The sequence below is a fragment of the Cyprinodon variegatus genome, unplaced genomic scaffold (assembly GCF_000732505.1).
Source record: "Cyprinodon variegatus isolate N-32 unplaced genomic scaffold, C_variegatus-1.0 Scaffold1864, whole genome shotgun sequence".
Taxonomy (NCBI): Eukaryota; Metazoa; Chordata; class Actinopteri; order Cyprinodontiformes; family Cyprinodontidae; genus Cyprinodon; species Cyprinodon variegatus.
The window spans coordinates 33,773-53,824 of NW_015152317.1; the positions used below are offsets into that span (position 1 = coordinate 33,773).

At 39.8% G+C, this 20,052-nt stretch overlaps 2 protein-coding genes and 1 pseudogene across 4 annotated transcripts in view; 1 reads left to right on the forward strand and 2 right to left on the reverse strand.

Moving 5' to 3' along the window:
- The first annotated feature begins 812 nt into the window (after positions 1–812).
- Positions 813–1,552, forward strand: LOC107104733 (annotated as a pseudogene).
- A 3,478-nt stretch (positions 1,553–5,030) lies between these two features.
- LOC107104736 (RNA-binding protein 4B-like) lies at positions 5,031–7,978 on the reverse strand. Of its 2 annotated transcripts, none has more exons than XM_015404822.1 (4): positions 7,916–7,978; positions 7,064–7,492; positions 5,987–6,630; positions 5,031–5,702 (listed from the first exon to the last, which is right to left on the reverse strand). In XM_015404822.1, exons 2-3 carry the CDS (start codon positions 7,470–7,472, stop codon positions 6,008–6,010), a joined length of 1,032 nt encoding a protein of 343 aa, XP_015260308.1. In that variant the 5' UTR covers positions 7,473–7,492; positions 7,916–7,978; the 3' UTR covers positions 5,031–5,702; positions 5,987–6,007. The 2 variants fall into 2 exon arrangements, with proteins under 2 accessions (XP_015260308.1, XP_015260307.1); XM_015404821.1 differs by having other exon boundaries at positions 7,064–7,587; positions 7,916–7,971.
- Positions 7,979–14,433: 6,455 nt separating this feature from the next.
- Positions 14,434–20,052, reverse strand: part of LOC107104735 (fragile X mental retardation syndrome-related protein 1-like) — a 19,866-nt gene continuing 14,247 nt past the window's right edge. For both annotated transcript variants that reach the window (XM_015404820.1, XM_015404819.1), the window contains exons 12-17: positions 19,248–19,467; positions 18,703–18,882; positions 16,028–16,222; positions 15,810–15,917; positions 15,653–15,741; positions 14,434–14,673 (exon numbers count right to left, since the gene is read on the reverse strand). In XM_015404820.1, coding sequence (XP_015260306.1) covers positions 14,584–14,673; positions 15,653–15,741; positions 15,810–15,917; positions 16,028–16,222; positions 18,703–18,882; positions 19,248–19,467 — 882 coding nt within the window. In that variant the 3' untranslated portion in view covers positions 14,434–14,583. The remainder of the gene's footprint in view (positions 14,674–15,652; positions 15,742–15,809; positions 15,918–16,027; positions 16,223–18,702; positions 18,883–19,247; positions 19,468–20,052) is intronic.

Consider the following 20,052-nt stretch of genomic DNA (forward strand, 5'->3'; position numbering starts at 1 on the left):
TTTTGTTTTACTGCTTCATGAGCAAAAAAAGTAGTACTGCCATTTTTCATTTGGAAAATACACTTTAGTCTTACTTTCAGTTCTTGGAAAAAAAGTAATTTAGATTTACTTTAGCTTTGACAAAGGAAATGCATGAAAAGCCTTGAAAAGAAAATGACTTAATAAACCTAGAGTAAAGATAATCTTTTAGTGGTCATAAATGACTAGTCTTTTATTTTGAAAAAACTCAAATTTATTTTTGTCAAATTCTGTCACACCGTTTTGGTCCAAGCAATGCACAGCATCTCGTTATTGTTTCCTCTGCTCAGTTAAAACAGAGGAACAGATGCAACACTAAGCACCAACTTCCTCCAAGTTTTAAAGTTGCATCATAAAGGAATTCCCAGTGCTCTCATGCTGCTTTTAAAGTCTTTCTATAAAATTAAGATTCCAGACACCATAAAAAAAAGGTAAATATAAAACAACTTAGAGAGCAGGCTTAAGTTTTTTGTTTCTCGTTTTTAATAAAATACCCATATCTCTAATACAACAGATATGTTTTTTCTTTTTTTTCATCGTCATCCTCCGCCGTATCCAGGACCCGTTCTCAAGGGCAGCAGTCTCAGTAGAAACCCCCAGACTTCCCTCTCCCCAGACACCTCCTGCAAGATGCTATTAAAGATAAAGAATGAAACATAAAGATGGCATATACTTCAAAGCATAAAAAGTTGTAATTTCCTGAAACATGTTTCCTTTAGATATAAAAATAGCTGCACAAGTCTAAGTCTAATAGTTTCTCTGATTTTTTTTTTTTTTACCCACAGCATCTTTTCATGACGAGCATGTCCCAGACAATTGAGGACCTCCTCACTCCTCTCAACTACAAGTTTTACCACCCACAGCAGATTTGTAAGGCTCTCTATGATTTGTTTCCCCTGGGGCTCAGGAGGAGACACTCTGCTGATGACCCTCTCAGACTGGGCTGTAACACTCAGGCCTGCATGTATTCTCTGGCTGACCAGCAGGTTTCCCACAAACAGCGGGCTCTACACACCTACTGTACACCCCAGAGCGTGGATATGCTCTTCTCCATTCAGAATCTAACTGAGCTACCTGGAGAGATCGGACCACCCAGACAAGGCTTTGATCTGGTTCGGAGAGTATTAAATGCACATAAATCTGGAGTCTGGGGAGGCCAAGGCTAGCTTTGAGGTGCTTCCAGTGGCTCCGTCCAGAGAGACATGCACTGCTGTGCCTGGAAAGGCCCCTGTCATGGACACAGGCTCGAACAGAACACAGCTGGGCTCAGAGAAGAAGGCCCTCAGGAGACTGACACTTTTGTTATTGATGAATATAACAAAAATAAATTCAAGCTTGTATACAAATATTTCACACTTTCTGAAACTTAAATTTGTTCATCAAATTTTGCTCTGTCACAACACCACTTAGTGGTAGGGCATAGCTTTATTTTTTCTATAGTAAAAAACACTCGACACTCTTAACACTTAAGGAAAAGTTATTTTTTGTATCTTTAAGTCACATGATCACATACAACGTAACATGTCATTGAGTTCAATCTTATTTTTAAATTTTAATTATAAAAAAATGCTTGTTTCACAATAACCACAGGTCAGAAACTCCTTTGTTCATCTCCAAAATAAATTATAGACTAGGCAACAAAGTGAGCAATGAATCGCTTTAGTAGTACAACTGCATGAACAGGTTAGAGCCAGATGTGATAATATAACCAAGATACATTTTGACATTCAATCTTTACTTGAGTTTAACTCAGCAGGTTTCCAATTTTGAAATTAGGGTTTAACTACAACTAAAAAGATTTCATCTGAATTTTTTTGCCTTTAAAAGTTGGTGAAATCCTTTTCTCCAAACGAGGAGAGGAAATACAAATACATACAGATAAAATCTACTGTAAAAACTAATAAAAAAAATGTGAAACACTGCAATCAGTATAGTTTCGAAGACCAAAACATTAATAGTCCACCTTCAACTGCTTTTGTCTGAACTCTATGTATTTGTGATTTGGAAACGATCAGTGACGCCGATTATCCTGGAGGCTCAGACCATTCCCATTCAGCTCCTTGGTTTTCCTGTTGAAACATTAAACAGTCAAAGCTTTACAAAATATATTAGACATTTTAAATACACCTAAAGGTTTGAATATGACACATACGCTTTACCTTTACCCAGTCTAGCTTGGTAAATTATGCTGTTAAAGAGGAGTGCCTGTGTTTAAAACTGTCATCTCTGCATATTTGTTATAGTAATATCCCAAGATCCACTATATAAGAATTTTTGGGGATAATCTTTATCATATAAAGACATTTTCAGGGTTAAAACACTAAGGTCGTTAATTCTAGCAGACTTGTATGTTACTCCTTCAATTACAGTTTTTCCCGCTCATACTATAATATATAGGTTCAAAATTTTTTATTTAATTTGAAACAACAAATGTTACATTTGAAGGAGAGACCACTTTAGTTTAGATAAATGTTATCTTCATTGGCACACGTTACAAGGTTAAATGGCCTGCTGGAGGAAAGTGTTTTGAATGGAGAGAGACAGAGCAGCTTCTGGACAATATGTCTGAGACAGTTATTCTTCCCAGATCTGGACCTCATAGGAGGAGTGGAATTTACACAGCTGGCCTGTGAAAGCTCTTCACACATTTACAGTTTCATTTACATATTTTCAAATCCCACTGCACACACACAAATCGAGATACTGTGGAAGCCCGTTTCCGCCACTCTGTAAAAAAAGAAAAAAATATATGTCATTATAATGAGATACTAACTCGATATAATGAGATACTATCTCATTATGAGAATTTTATTTATTTATTTTTTTTAAACAGAGTGGCGGAAACGGGCTTCCATAAGATACAGACACACAACTGTCCACACACACATTTGCAAATAATAAAGCAACAATTTTGGTCCCATACGTGGCATACAGCCTAAAACTTAAATAGGCTAAATTGTCCCTGACAAATCTCTATGCCATGACTAAAGGGAATATTTTAACTCATGAGGACCTACCTGCAGTTGTTGAAGGATTTGATCTAGCTCTTTCAGTCATCCTCGAATTTTCACATCAGTGAATGGAAAAAAACCTGTGGAAAAAGGAAACTCAGTGACACCAAAAGTTTCAAACACTTCAAATAAATAATAGTAATGCTTAGAGACCTTTTTTTTCCCCCCAATGTTTTTCCAAAAATATAGTAATCAAACAAAAAAAATCAATAGCATGAATAAATCCCCCAGCATAACCAAAACCTAATTGTTAATAGACTGATTTGAGCTAGACTTAAGACTTAGTCAATTTTGTACAATCACAAGAAATTTTCATTTTTCTTAAGTGCAGCAGTGATAAAAGGTAACCAGCAGTGATGATGTAAACATACAACTGTACAAAATTATTGAGAATGACATAAATATTATATTTTCACATGATCTGCTGCCCTCTGGTTTTCATGTGTGGATGTCAGGTGTTGTCATCATATACATAAATACAACAGCAATCATATTATGAGTAACAAAAGCTTTTAATGACAGAATAATGCAGTAATTAATGCAGTAAGTCAATTCAAATGTCAGAAATAGCGACTCAGCTTAGCAACCCAATGCCATTTCTGAAATTTTGCATTGAAAAAGCTTCCCGTTTGGGAAGCGTAACATCTTCAAACTTGGAAACAATGTTAGGTGGACTGTTTTTTTTTTTGGGGAACTAATTAAGAGTCTATTTAACTAAATCCAACGTTAGGCTCGAACAATTCAGAGGTCACGATTTAAGTCTTTAAAACCTGCCTTTTTAAATGGACCTCTGTTTAATCTAACAGCCACTCATGTGCACACTAATTTTATAGCATAAAAGTAACTAATTTTAGTATAATCAAAAGTAAATAAATTAGAATATTAGTGTTTTAAAATATACCAAATAGAAGTGTTCTTTATTGTACGTACCTATATTCTGCTTTCAAATGTTTGACTTACAGTGCTAAATAAAAACGTTTACAGCTTTAGGAAGCACAGCTGAGACATTTACCTTTGTCTTCCAGGGCATCGGGGATGACTTACTTCTCCTGTAGATGGTTTAACCACCTACAAAAGGAGCACAAATATCAAGAATACCAAAAGTGCAAGCAATCGATTTTTAAAGAAAAACCTGTGAAAGCTCAACAAGCCTAATGGACGATGACGGAAAGGAGATGTTGAATGAAACAAGAAAGTTAAACATTTTGAGAATTTAAAAGAACAGAAAGGAATTAGGTAGTCCGTAATGCCAGGAATGAAAGTATAGCAGGTAAAGTACGAGCTGAAAAATCTAAAGATGCTGCCGTAAACAAATCATGTAGCCCAGCTGCTTCACGCCCAAGAGTACCGCCTCAGGATTTAGATACCTGATCATACCTTATAAGAAAGATTTTAGCTGACTTGGCAAAAACAGAAGGCAGAAAAAACATTTAATCTCAATCTTTCCTCCATTTTTAAATCAAGGATTGCAAAATTTTAAAGAACTAAAGGCAAGAAAAAAAAAAAGGGGGGGAATAAGGCAAGAGTGCCATAGAGTGTATGTTATCGTAATAATAGAACTTTATTGATCTCACACAGGAGAAATTTACCTCTGCATTTAACCCAACCCCTTCAGTGGGCTGCCATTGTGTGGCACCCGGGAGCAGTGTGGGGGTTAAGGGTCCTGCTCAGAGACCTAGAGTGGAGGCTGTGTAGATCAAACTGGGTACTTGCAACCTTCTCAGAGCACAAGCGCACTGCTGTAATCACTAGGCCAACACTCACCCCTAAAAAAAGTACAACTAATGAGCATGTATTTCTCGCTTCGATGAAACTAAGGTTGGAGATATTCTAAACTGCTCAAACTAGTTTTTCCTGACCTCCCCCACCAAGAACCAAGATGAACTCAAACAAGTGTGTAAAGAAAAGTGAAAGCAGTGCAACACCAAGATTCAGCTGCTCTGCTGAATAGAGACCCGCCTACCAGGCAAAACCAGGAATAACGTCACAATTAAATGCTTCTTTTGGTTTCAATTGTTTATTAAAAGCCTTAAAATAAAAAGGAAATACAATTCAAACAGAGTGTGCCTACAAATAGGAGTACCGCAAGCAAAAATGAACAAAGTGTAAAAATAGCACAAAGAAAGAAAAAAATAATAATCCACCGGAAAAATTTTAGAGCTCTCTCCTAGAAGTGTCGCAAATATTTCAAGATCCAGAGAATTCCTTTAACTGATTGGAAATGACTGCAACATTTTCTAAATCAACCAACAAGCTTATACTTAAAACTAATTTCCTTGTAAATACCAAAGATTTTTTATTAAAGGAAATCCCTTATTATGAAAAACTACCAAGTTTCTCAGAGGCTATTAGAAAAGATTTTGAAAAGAAAATGGTTTTTCGGGCATCAACTAGAGAATTATGCGTCACTCCAAACAAGTCTCAATAACTATTCTGTTAAATACTTTCAGAATAATCCGAGGAGAAAAAACAACTTGAGGAACACAAAGTTCATGAACAGCTCAGGACAGTCGTAGAGATGGAGTTGTATGTTTTTGTTTTGTTTTTTAATACGAGGCCGTCCGCAATATCTTCCTGTTAGCCTCAGGGGAACGCAACGCGATCCGCCATTGACGTGCTGGGTGTATAGCGCCACGTACATCAGCAGACGACGATCTTGTCATATTCTAAAACCTGGAGAGAGAGCACACGAAACAAGTCAAAGGAGCGCGTTCTGGTATGAACTCGCGCAATCTGAATTCATTCTAATATTTCAAGCCTTAAGGCGCAAAAATCTAAGTTTTATTTTATTGATTGGCTGTTTATATGATGGCTTAAGAGGATGATCAGGAGTTAAGATGCTCCACTGGATGGAAACGATACGAGATGGGAGCCCATATTAAATCATTTTATTTATTTTTAACAGGAAAACATTTCTAATGGGGCAAAACAGCTAAAAAACAAGTTGCAGTTCTTACCTTGTGTTCCACTCAGGCCCACTAATAACCTGCGTAGCGAGGAGGTGGCGGAGGAGCCACTCTCTCTGCATAGGGATCCCTGGTACGGGGAGCGGCATAAACTGGAGCTCTGGACATCGGCGAGAGCCGGGAGCGCTCGTAGGAATACCCATTCCCAGTCGATGGTGCAGGTGGAGGGGGAATTCTTCTAATTGGGCTGCGGTCCCTCACCCCATAGCTGGACGGGGTTGGAAGGGGACGCCGGTCGTATGGGTCGAGCGATGACGCCATACCGAGGCGTTCTCTAACCAGCGCTGATGAAGGAGGCGGAGGAGGGGGTATGGCGCGCCTATCATCGTAGGCTGTGGAGCTGTAAGGACGGGCTCGGTACTTCTCATAGTAATCCACTGCTCCATAAGACATTCTGTCACCATAGCCACGGTCAGGATACGGGGCTCGTCTCACAGGAGGTGGTGGGGCCAGGTGAGGGGGAGGAGGAGGTGGGTAAGCAGGCATGCGTCCTCTGTAGGGGGGTTCTGGCCTTGGCATTGGGTAATACGGAGGATAGAAGCCTCCTCTAATGGGTGGAGGTGGATATTCCTCCTCCTCCTCCTCAGGACCCCCTCTTGGTCTGCTTTTCGATACCTGAACATGAATACGCTTTCCTAAGAGACAAAAAAAGAAATATGAGCTCAAACTAAAAGCCTTATTACAATCTACTGGTGCATCTCATGTCAGTTTGTCAGAGTAGAAAAAGAGGGACTCTGGTTCCACACACACACAAAATTAGTTGAAACATTCATGTCAGTTAAATAATAGCCCCATAAAAATTAATCGCACCAGACTGATATTAATCTACTATAAAGTATTAGAGCACTATAAAAAGTTGGAAATCCCCCCAGTGAGCTTCATTTGAGGGGCATGACTTCTTGTGCATTTTAGCTATGGTCCTGTCACTAACCTTGTGACAGTAACATGCTGTTAGAGAGGATTTCTTAAATAAATAAGCCCTGAGCTATAGTCTGCAGAAACCCCGTAGGAATATGTACAATTTATAGATGATAAATTGTATTTCTCAAAAACAGAGGCGCTTCTTACCCTGAAACTCTGTGTTATCCAGGCCCTCCATAGCATCCATGGCCTCATCATGATGAGGCATGTGAACAAATGCAAAGTTCTTTACAATTGAACACTCTGTAACTGTGCCGTACTCTTCGAACAGTTCACGCAGCTCGTGATCAAAACCTTTTTCGACATTAGCGATGTGGAGTTTCACGGGTCCCTGGTTCTTCCCTCTGCTGGGCTCCACGTTGATCGGCCTGCCGTCCACCTTGTGCAGATGGAGCTCGCGGATAGCTTTGGTTGCCGACTTGCGATCATCCATGTGTACGAACGCGTAGTTTTTGTACTTCGCGCATTCCGTCACCGTGCCGTACTTCAGAAAGAGAGCTTCAATGTCCTCTCTCGAAGTTTCCGGAGAAAGGTTCCCGATGAAGATCTTCACCATGGCTGCTCCAGTGTACCGTCCTGAGCGGAGAGTGGAAGGAAATGGAAACGGGTTGATGGGCAGAAAGCAGAGGTCTAATGGCGAAACTTGAGCGTCGCGAACAGGAAACAGAAAGCTGAAGTTAAGGATTAAAGCAAATAAAATACAATTAAAAGATTTATACTTAATAGGGGGCGTTGGTCAGAACATAACTTCTAAATACAGAAGCAACTTTAAATAGGAAGATAAAAAAGCTTAATTGTTTGCACTTCCTGCTCACATAGCTACTAGCCGGATTGCCACTAGCAAGCGAGCATTAGCAACAAAATACGCGGCATTCACTGGCGCTATCAAATACAACTTTAGGTTTCGGCAACTGTATAATACGCGAATACAAACGTGGACGTGTATGTAATAAAGAAATAGAACCGAGACTAACCGAATATGTCAAGAGTCTTACTTACGATTTGGGGACGAGATCGAAAGCAACGCCAATCACACAAATATGAAAAATGTGGATGGCGGTTGGCGAGAAGCAGCAATCTGATTGGGGGATCCAGTTGCCAATCAGGAATCGCGTGCTGTGATTGGGTGAAGAATATACGGAAAAGGTTTGTCCAAAATGGCAGTTGTAGGTTATGTAAAGTTTCCTGGTTCAACAAGTTTCACAGTTGTCTGTTTTTTTTTTTTACTTGTCATTTTAAAGACGATTAGAAATAAAATAAAAAAGTGCAATATATTAGTAATATTAGTTTTCTTACTGTAAAACAAAGTGTAAGAATATATTTTTCTCAATTTCGTTGACAATTCCCGAGCCTTTAGTAATATTTGAGTATTAAAATAGCCAAAGCATAGATTTAAATAACATAATTGTTCTTCCTGTAAAACCTTAGGTTATCTTTCTGATATTACACATTTGAGATCCCTGAAGTAATCAGGTTCTGGGGTTAGGAGATGTCTTAATGTTCACTCTTTTAGCCTTAACCTTACAATTTGCTCCAGAAATTTAGTTATGCTGAAAAGTTGTTGCAAAGTCAAGAACTTGAGGCATTTAGACTTCCTTAAATGAAGCTAGAACAGCTGGAATAACAATGAATTTATTATGGGAACAAATTGGAATATATCCTTCCATTGACATTTGCAGTGCTTGCCCTATTTTTTTTTGCCTTTGACAACATTTACCATAAGTTTTATATTTCACTTCATATTTCAAAGTACATACTGTTTAACATATTTACTTTTGTGCATTAAAAGTGTCACAGTCAAATATTACAACACAACTCATTTTTCCAGCTCTGTGATTGGATGCCCTCTGTGCAGGAGGTTGGAAACTAAAGGATCCTAACTAAATGAACATGTTTGTTGGATAACATCTCCCACCCCATGCATGAAGCTGTTGCAGAACTGCAGATCTCCTTCAGTGAGACTGCTGCACCCTAAATGCACCAGGGAGCGTTATCACAGATCCTTCCTCTCAGCAGCTCTAAGACTCTATAACCACCACTGTTCCCAAACAACCTCAATAAGCTCATGCTGATTTTGCAGTTTCTACCATAGCGAGATAAATACCATGCTGCTGTCATTTTGCACATCTCTAATGTTGCTTCTATTTTCAAATATCCATTACTGTAAAAATGCCCATAGCTGCATTTTGGTTATTTATTCTCCAGTTGCAGTTTTATATGATTAAAACACTTTACAGTATTTTGTTTATCTTTTAACTCTTCAATATTATGTTATTCTTATACATTTTTCTAAGGTCCTTATTTGTGTGACAATTTTTTCTATAATCCTTTTGCTGCTGTAACACCAGCATTTTTCCTTGTGGGACAATAAAGGGATTTTCTATTATTTTTCAATTCCCATTTAACTAAGCTCCTAAAACTTTCCAAAGGAATTGGCATTAAATAAAGACCACATTTACACTACCGTTCAAAAGTTTGGGGTCACCCAAACAATTTTGTGTTTTCCTGAAAAGTCACACTTATTCACCACCATACGTTGTGAAATGAATAGAAAACAGAGTCAAGACATTGACAAGCTTAGAAACAATGATTTGTATTTGAAATTTTTCTTTTTTTTTTTTTTACATCTAACTTTGTTTTCGTCAAAGAATCTGCCATTTGCAGCAATTACAGCATTGCAGACCTTTGGCATTCTAGCTGTTAATTTGTTGATGTAATCTGGAGAAATTGCACCCCACGCTTCCAGAAGCAGCTCCCACAAGTTGGATTGGTTGGATGGGCACTTCTTGAGTACCATACGGTCAAGCTGCTCCCACAACAGCTCAATGGGGTTCAGATCTGGTGACTGCGCTGGCCACTCCATTATCGATAGCATACCAGCTGCCTGCTTTCGCTCTAAATAGTTATTCCACAATTTGGAGGTGTGTTTAAAGTCATTGTCTTGTTGTAGGATGAAATTGGCTCCAATCAAGCGCTGTCCACTTGGTATGGCATGGCGTTGCAAAATGGAGTGATAGCCTTCCTTATTCAGAATCCCTGTAAAAAATCTCCCACCTTACCAGCACCAAAGCAACCCCAGACCATCACATTACCTCCACCATGCTTAACAGATGGCGTCAGGCATTCTTCCAGCATCTTTTCATTTGTTCTGCGTCTCACAAACGTTCTTCTTTGTGATCCTAACACCTCAAACTTGGATTCGTCCGTCCACAACACTTTTTCCCAGTCTTCCTCTGTTAAATGTCTGTGTTCTTTTGCCCATCTTAATCTTTTTCTTTTATTGGCCAGTCTAATATGTTTTTTTTCTTTGCCCTGAAGCCCAGAATCCCACAGCTGCCTCTTCACTGTAGATATTGACACTGGTGTTTTGCGGGTACTATTTAACGAAGATGCCAGTTGGGGACCTGTGAGGCATTTGTTTTTAAAACTAGAGACTCTAATGTACTTATCTTCTTGCTCAGTTGTGCAACACAGCCTCCAACTTCTTTTTCTACTCTGGTTAGAGCCGGTTTGTGCTGTCCTCTGAAGGGAGTAGTACACACCGTTGTAGGAAGCCTTCAATTTCTTAGCAATTTCTCGCATGGAATAGCCTTCATTTCTAAGAACAAGAATAGACTGTCGAGTTTCAGATGAAAGTTCTCTTTTTCTGGCCATTTTAAGCGTTTAATTGACCCCACAAACGTGATGCTCCAGAAACTCAATCTGCTCAAAGGAAGGTCAGTTTTGTAGCTTCTTTAACAAACTAAACTGTTTTCAGATGTGTGAACATGATTGCGCAAGGGTTTTCTAATAATCAATTAGCCTTCTGAGCCAATGAGCAAACACATTGTAACATTAGAACACTGGAGTGATAGTTGGTGGAAATTGGCCTCTATACACCTATGTAGATATTACACCAAAAACCAGACATTTTCAGCTAGAATAGTTATTTACCACATTAGCAATGTATAAGGTGTAATTCTTTAAAGTTAAGACTAGTTTAAAGTTATCTTCATTGAAAAGTAGTGATTTTCCTTCTAAAACANACGCTTCCAGAAGCAGCTCCCACAAGTTGGATTGGTTGGATGGGCACTTCTTGAGTACCATACGGTCAAGCTGCTCCCACAACAGCTCAATGGGGTTCAGATCTGGTGACTGCGCTGGCCACTCCATTACCGATAGAATGCCTGCTTCTGTTTAGGGTCATTGTCCTGTTGTAGGAGGAAATTGGCTCCAATCAAACGCTGTCCACTGGGTATGGCATGGCGTTGCAAAATGGAGTGATAGCCTTCCTTCATCAGAATCCCTTTTACCCTGTACAAATCTCCCACCTTACCAGCACCAAAGCAACCCCAGACCATCACATTACCTCCACCATGCTTAACAGATGGGGTCAGGCATTCTTCCAGCATCTTTTCATTTGTTCTGCATCTCACAAACATTCTTCTTTGTGATCCTAACACCTCAAACTTGGGTTCATCCGTCCACAACACTTTTTTCCAGTCTTCCTCTGTCCAATGTCTGTGTTCTTTTGCCCATCTTAATATTTTTCTTTTATTGGTCAGTCTCAGATATGCCTTTTTCTTTGCCACTCTGCCCTGAAGCCCAGAATCACTGTAGATGTTGACACTGGTGTTTTGCGGGTACTACTTAATGAAGATGCCAGTTGGGGACCTGTGAGACGTCCGTTTTTAAAACTAGAGAATAATGTACTTATCTTCTTGATCAGTTGTGCAATGCGGCCTCCCACTTCTTTTTCTACTCTGGTTAGAGCCTGTTTGTGCGGTCCTCTGAAGGGAGTAGTACACACCGTTGTATGAAGTCTTCAATTTCTTAGCAATTTCTCACATGGAATAGCCTTCATTTCTGAGAACAAGAATAGACTGTAGAGTTTCAGATAAATTTCTCTTTTCCTGGCCATTTCGAGTGTTTAATTGACCCCACAAACGTGATGCTCCAGAAACTCAATCTGCTCAAAGGAAGGTCAGTTTTGTAGCTTCTGTAACAAACTAAACTGTTTTCAGATGTGTGAACATGATTGCACAAGGGTTTTCTAATAATCAATTAGCCTTCTGAGCCAATGAGTAAACACAATGTATCATTAGAACACTGGAGTGATAGTTGCTGGAAATGGGCCTCTATCCACCTATGTATATATTACACCAAAAACCAGACATTTGCAGCTAGAATAGTTATTTACCACATTAGCAATGTATAGGGTGTAATTCTTTAAAGTTAAGACTAGTTTAAAGTTATCTTCATTGAAAAGTAGTGATTTTCCTTCTAAAACAGACATTTCAATGTGACCCCAAACTTTTGAACGGTAGTGTATATGCAACAGGGTTGCTGTTTTTTTTGTTCCAAATTATCTACAACACTTCATAAAAACCTGATAAATCTCAAAATGTTTCAAAGATTTGTACAAAATGTTCTGTTTAGTCCACAAAGAACAAATGCTGTTAATAAACTGTTGCAAAAGAAGATATACCAAACAATGAAAAGTCCTTTATTGCCATCAGAACATGAGTGAGAAAACCAGAGACAAAATCTGACAGTGAAAGGGTCAACAGTACATCTAGCATCCAAACACACACACACACATACACACACACACGGGCAGTCTTAATACAACACAAAGATTACAGGTAAAAATAAAAAATACAGCAGTCAGAGTGAGGTAAAAAGGCAAAATAACTTCCATTCACACATGCAACCAAACCAAGGTCCAAACACTCCATCGCCCGTTCATTCTTTGAAAACACAACGTACAGGTCAGGCAGAAATCTACAGCAGCAGCATGGGAGAGGGAGCATCTCTGATCAGCTGCACTGCCTGCCGTCTGTCTTTCCAAACCTTTGGTCACTTGGATGCTTGCTTGACATGCACAATATTGCCCTTGGATTTTATATTCTGTGAGACTAATGAGCAAAGGGAGTCCTTTCCCAACTACCGAGGATGCAGAGGAGGGGGGGGAATAATTGAGACACAAAGTTCTCTTTCCAAGGCAGAATTTCTACATTAGTTGGACATTCTGTGGGTAAATTAGCAGCAATTCTAGCAAGTTACAATGGCTTAAAAAAAAAAAAAAATCAGATCAATAACGCTTTTCCTCATGCACTGGCCAGGCACCACTCAGTAACTAAATGACATGCAAGGTAGAAAAATAGACTGCAAACTCACAAGACAAAGAAATCAGAGCTCATTTCCACAGGAGAGGTTGATTTCACTTCAATGTTTTATTTCAGATTTTTTTTTTTTCTAAAGATGTGGAAATAGCAACAAAATATGAACCGAGAGCTGTAACCAAGCCAACTGTATAACAACATGTGCAGAGAGCCACTGAGGTTTCCAGTCTGTCTTTTTCCAGTATGTCAACCCGAACTGCCCGGTGCAGGACCAATATCTTCACTTTATTCATACCGCATTGCTCTGTCCCCCTTCGGTGCTCAGTGTGTATATGTGTACCTGTATGTCAGGAGGCTCTGGTCCTCTTTGAAGCTGTCCCACTCCATTCTGCAGTATCTTGGCCCTCCCACCCCCATCCTAACAGAAACACTCTTGCCACGGAAGGTAAACCTCCTGTGCTTCTGGAGCTGCCCCCTGCCGGGGTTTATCACCAGCATGGCTGGGAGTAAAAAACATGCAGCCACTTCCTCTGACACAGAAAAAGAGGCACTGTGTAGTTAATGTGTTTTAAATCTACAGTTCAAGTGTGCCTGTCTGAACTCAGCCCTGGACCCTCAAAAGATCAATAGGCGAGAGAAGGAAGTGACATCTTCCCCTGGAAAATTAAAACTAGCACTTAACAAATCTTTTCATTTGTGCGTACAAACTGACTTTTACACTCTGCCCCATATCTTGTCCATTTTAGGTGGAATAAGGGACGAGCATCATTGAATTGTTATTTGGCACTAGACCATTTTCCTTTAAACCTGTCAGCTATTCTCCGGTTCTCCATCCACTCCCTCTCAGGTCTGTTGCATCCCATCAAACGAAATCTTTAAATAAAAAATATTTAAAGCGGAAGAATAACTTCCTCTCTTCTCATGAAACAAAACGCAAACTTTATGGAAAAACTGAAGTTGTTTTTATTATTTTTCTTTTTCAAATTCAAGGCACAATATTCTATCAATATTCCGATCTATCCATCTTTGCTCTGTGTGAACACTGCTTCACGTGATCTGCACGACTTTCTGCTCACACGCCTGCGGCTCGCATCTCGTCGGTTCTTTTTAACACCAAGACACGTCCGTTTTAGTGGAGAGCTCAACGGCCCAGTCCAAACCAGTGATAAACAATGAACAGAATTAACATTAAACAAAAAAAGGACACAAAGAAAGACAACCGTTAAAATAAAAAAATTAAGTCTTGTCCTGTTTCTTGTGTTTTCGTTATCTTTAGAAATGAAGTCATATGCACCAGCTCTTTTTGGCAAGCTAGTCGTGGTTTTAAATAAGCACTAAGTACTGATAGATAGGATAGCATACACCGTTAACGTGTGGTTTTTAGTTGTTGATGCGTCTTTTTTTTTTTTTTTCTTTTTTAACTTTTTCCATCTCAGTATGAACTCAGGTATTTTGTCAGGTACTTTTCATCACTTTAAGGTTTAACTTAATGCAAGCAGGGACACAGTTTGCCATGGAGTCTTGCTTGAGACTTGGGTTTCGCGAGGGATGGGGCCATTCTCCTTATGAGACCCCGTTGACCAAAGTCGGCGTCTCCTTGCTCGGAGAACGCTTTGATGGCGTCCGCTCCTCCTTTGAGCTGGTTCCGTTCTCCTGTGAATTACAAATGTGTAAAAATGTTGACATTTATCACCTAACAAACGTATTTGTGTCAATCTTAAAATTAACTCTGTATTATAAATACATAAACAAAAGAGCTGTTGGCCAGAATGAAAAGATTAGCAGCTTGATCAGCCGGAATAGAAATCGATCAGTCGACAACTCAAAAATGTGACCATTTTACACTCTGTGAAGGCACTAGTCTTTGTCTGATATACTCTTAAAGTCGTTACCTATTTTTTCATCATTCTATCTCTATGCTCCCAGTCTGTAGAATATGTTAGTTCAATCTCTAACATTATGCTCTCTCTGCTTTTTCTCATAATATCTTCACCTCATCTGTTCCTCTTTGGCTGTGACTCCCTCCTGGAGAGAAATATCAGCTGTGCTGCTACCATCAACAGCTTTGTTTATAGATGTTGGAGATCTGCCTGTTTTCCAGTATAATCCTGTTTCTCTGACTGTGACTGGCTGGGTGTGCTCTCTTCATCCTCTAACATGGGGGCTGGCTCAGGGCTTGTCTGCCTGGCTGTATGTTTCCTGGTTGGAGCCGCCTTTTTTATGTCTGATTCTGTGTCCTTGAACCCCAGTCAGCCTCAGCAGGTGGCCGTTTACACTGAGCCAGGCTCAAAAGGGAGTTTTTTTCTGGTAAAAATGGAGCTTTTCCTCTCCACTATCCCTAAAAGCATGCTTAGTGTGAGGGATTGCCTTCAAGTCAATGAGTTGATGAAATCAACTGGTTTTCCTTAGATAGAAAATTTTGAATCAATTGGGCTGTATGATCCGTTTCAACTGTAAAGTGCCTTGAGATGACATGTCTTTTGAATTGGCGCTATAGAAATAAACTGAATTGAATTTAATTGAATGCATATATCTTAATTTTTTAGGATACCTGTAATCAGCGGCTCACAGCTTCACAAAAAAAAAGAACTTTGGAGGCAACACTAAAAGTCTGATGTGTCTCTCTGTTTACCTTGAGTTCAGGTCCAGTTTGGTTCTCCTTCTGGGGCAGATTCTGTCTGCTCTGGGACTCAGGACGGGATATGTAGTCAGCAACGGTCACTGGAAACATCAAACTGTCAGCTAGAATAAGAGAATGTCTTGATTCTTTGGAGAACTTCGTTACCTACCACTTTCTGCTGGCTGTCTGTCACGGCTAGCTGACCCTCCCTCTGGGCGGCTGCCACGGTTCCGGCGGCGGCGGCTCCGGTTTCGGCGCTGAGGTCGAGCTTCATCATCTAATAATCAAATCAGAAGGAATTGTTCATGTTCTTTGGAGGTTTTCCTTTCCAAGTCTCATCTAGAAAGCATTTCCAAGCCAAGGGCGGTTACACCGAATAGTTCTCACCTAGTCCGTTCTCACTGGGGCCGGCCTGATTATCCGACTCTCCAGCAGCGTCTATCACACTAGGCTCTTGATCGTTGCGTCGACGGCGGGATCGTCTGTGGCGGTCCCCTCCCATGCCCTCACTAAGGTCAGCATCTGCAAGCTCTGCCTCTCCCTCCAGCAGAGAGTATGGGTTACTGTCTGGATCCCTTAGAACTAAACATAAAACAAAAAAAATATTATCAAGATGTTATTTGTTTGCGATACTCCATCGACAGTCTAAACAAGAAATTATGTGATTAGATGTTTAAAAGTGTTACGCTCAATACATTTTTCTCTCTTTAGGAGTTTAGGAGGGCATTCTTCACTTATTGTCACATCCAGAAACTTTGACACATTATATTAGGACTGATCAAATATACAGACACATAACAGCATGATTATTAAATGGAGGAAAAAATGTCTGTGTTCAAATTTTCTACAATTAAATTCAAACAAAAAGTCAATAGTTTTTAGACCGACCGCTCCTCACAACTATTCTAACCTATTTTTTTCAGGGCAACATTAGTTTCTTTCATAAATTAATTTCCTTCTACTCTTCCATAAAGGACTTGAGGACTTATCTTTGTCGGGATAGATTCTTCTTCCAGAGCCTGGAGATCTGATGCTCCTCTAGAGTTAATGCTGGTTCTAATCAGTTGCGTTTGACTTTTTAATCTCAGATCCAATTTCTTTCCATGTCACAGACTACAATATGACTAGAGAACCCAAAGAATAGCAAACATTTGAGTTGGTCAGATTAATAAAAGAAAAAAGAAAAGAAAAAAATAATAAATAAAAAAAGAGCCAGCACCACTACAAAGAAAACCTTCACTTCATGGCCACCCTGCACAGTATGTTGTTAAACCAAAACAGACAGAGGATTTTAATATATGAAAATATAGTATGGCAGATGAGCAGAGAGCAGTGATTCTCAGAGAGCACTCTGAGAAGTTTTTTTTCTTTTTTTTTTTCCATAAATAGGGGAGTCATGAGCTGCACTTTCATGCATCATTTTGTTTTGTTTTTTTAATGAGGCTCAAGGAGGATCACCATTTCAGTTTATCCATTTTCTGTTCTCCTAAACTATCATTAAATATTATGCAAGTTTTACTGATTGTTTATGTCAGAGCCTGCCCTGCCTGTTATATTTGCGCTGAGTGACTCGCAACCTAACCGGCTTCCCTTCTGATTGATAGATTTTATTTAGCATTTTTCCCAAAGCGGATGATTGTTACTTTGTAACCACGCCTCTTGTGCTGCCACACCCATGAAATTGTGGCTGAATTGCTGCCTAGTCCTAACCCGACTCCGCCAGAAGGATTTGCTCTGCATATCCATCTGGAAACCTTCCGTTGAAGTAATTTTGGGAAGGGGCGAAAATACTGGTTAGCTGATTGGCCTATGTTGGTGATAGACGGGCCAAATAAACCAATCAGATCAACGAAGCATATGACGGACTAACAGAGAGACGACGAAGAGGAGCCAATTGATAGATCAAACTCTTGTCGAAACCAGTCGGGAGAAGAGCAAAAACATCTTTTCCTCTGAGAAAAGCCTCCAGAGCAGTGTTTTGCTCTTCTTTCAGTGAAGAAATACTCTGTAATTCCAATAAAACTTGCTCGATAGCCACGCTAACGCTAGTTTCATCGGCTGAAGCCGCCATGTTCTTTAGACTGAACTGTCGCGCTTCTTGTTGCGTCACACCTCAACCCGCCTCAAAGCCAACGCTGATTGGACGTTCGTTTGGTGAACGGCTCCAATTTATTCTTTAACGGAAAGTAGCCAGACTGATCTGCGAGTGAAACCTTGAAAGCTCACGAGATCAGGATGGTCTCACGAAGCTAGCCTAGTCCAACTAAAATAGAAATTGAGTGCATCTCAGTCGGAGCTTTGAAGCCCCCGTACAGAAAATTGCAACGGGTCTGTTCATCCCCATTCTCTCTCAGCGAGCGCCAAGTCTGATCTAAATGCAAAATTGTGTTCATGTAGACCTGGGTGATAAACCAGACTTTTACCGTTACCGTCATTCACTTTAAAAAAACGGTGACAATTTTCCACAGAGATGAAGTTGAGCACGTGTTGTCAGAGTTGAGCACGCAGCAGACAACTTTTAAGATAGTGTGTGTGGCTTTAAACTATTCACATCGTTCCCACTGTGCGCTCAGTTCAGTGGTTCGAAAAATCCTGCCATTGATATTGAGCAAAAGAACACAAAATGCAAACTGTTGGGACTACCTAAAATAACACATCCAACCTCCACCAGCTACAGCACAACTATGCTGTTGAGTTCAAATATGGGCAAAAGGCTCCATTACTTTCGCGCAACGTTCATGACCAGATCATTTTTCTCCTGCTCAGTGAGACATTGTTGAATCTTTAAATGAATGGTTACAAAACTTTCACATTTCTCTGAAAGCAACATGTAATCTGATTTGATCAATAGATAAATGAAAAATATTTCTGTTGCATTTCCAGCACATGCCATTATTTTCAGCTAGAGGAGCTGGAGCATTTATCGTCATCAAGGTAAAACTGTCCAATTTATCATGATATTGATTTGAGTAAATATCTTCCAGCCCTAGTTCTATGTGTCAGTATCGATGACAAACGATCCAGGCGTAATGTAATGTATACAGTAATGATTCAAAGTGTACCTGAGCTGATAGAATTGGAAGGTTTGGCAGCAGGGCCCCCACGCCCTCGTCCTGAGTTGGTACCTCGGCCCCTGCCACCCCGTCTGGAGCCTCTCTCATCCCCACTGATGCCGCGGGGTCTCGTCTCTCGATCATTAACATCCTCTGACTCAGAAGCGTTTGACAATTCAGAGTTGGTGCCTGCAACAGACAGTTGAACGGTTAATAGAAACCAGTCTTTATTTCTATCCTGTTTTTTCAATCAAACATCTATACGGTTCATATTTAAGTCAGTGTACCCAATCTATTTTATTTCTCTTTTAAAAGGGTTTTTTACCAACTTAAATTTTGAACTTAATGCTTGATTTTTAAATAATTTTAAATGCTTGTTTTGTTTCTATCTTTAAAGACACTCATTTATAAAAAAAAAAAAAAATAGGACACTGATTTTTAAGGAGCGTTAACACAACAGCTGTCTACATGTTTTTGTCAGTGTTGGCTGTAAACCATGGGGACACACTGCTACAATCCATTAGATGGAAATGCTTATTTTCATTCCCTCTCACCGTATCCGGAATACTGGTTGTTAGAGGGCCTTCGTCCTCTGCCGCGCCCGCCATAGGTACGGGATGCATGGAGTGAGTTGCTGCTCTCATCTGTAGTGTAGCCTTTCTCCCGGTCACCTGCGGGACCTCCGGTCCGGCTGGGAGGAGCACGGTATCCCACCCCAATTTGACGGAGTTGCTCGTCTATCTGGAGACGCTCGAGGCGCAGCTGCTCCACTTCCTGCAGGAATAGTAGATTTCATCAACTACAGGGTTCAACTGAAGATAATAAAAAGTTATGGGATACCGAGGGTCATTTAAAACCATTAAAAGTCATTCAGTTTTTTTTTTTTTTTTTTTTTTTACTTTTTATTCAATATTTTTCAATTTTGCACAAAAAAAAAAAAAAAAACACTAAATGGAATGTGAACAGAGAAGGGCATTAAAAATACAGCAAAGGTATAACAGAGTCCTTTCTCATTTGTGTAATCAAACCACTTTCTCCAGTTTTGCTACAGATATTTGTACTTGATCCTTAGGTGCTGGGTCATTTTCTCCATTGTGAAGATTTCCCCTAATATTGATATCCATTGCATCAGGTGTGGAGGGTCACTATTTAACCATTTTCTGGTAATCACCTTTTTAGCTGCCACTATCAAGATTTTGAGGAGATAGATGCCTTTCCTGTGTACTCGTTCTCTCTCCATCCAGTCCAAGTACATAATTTGTGGGTCCTTGGGTATCTTGTATCCTATTATTTCTTCTATAGCCTGAAGAACTTGATCCCAGTAGATTTGTATTTTTGTACATTGCCAAAATATATGAG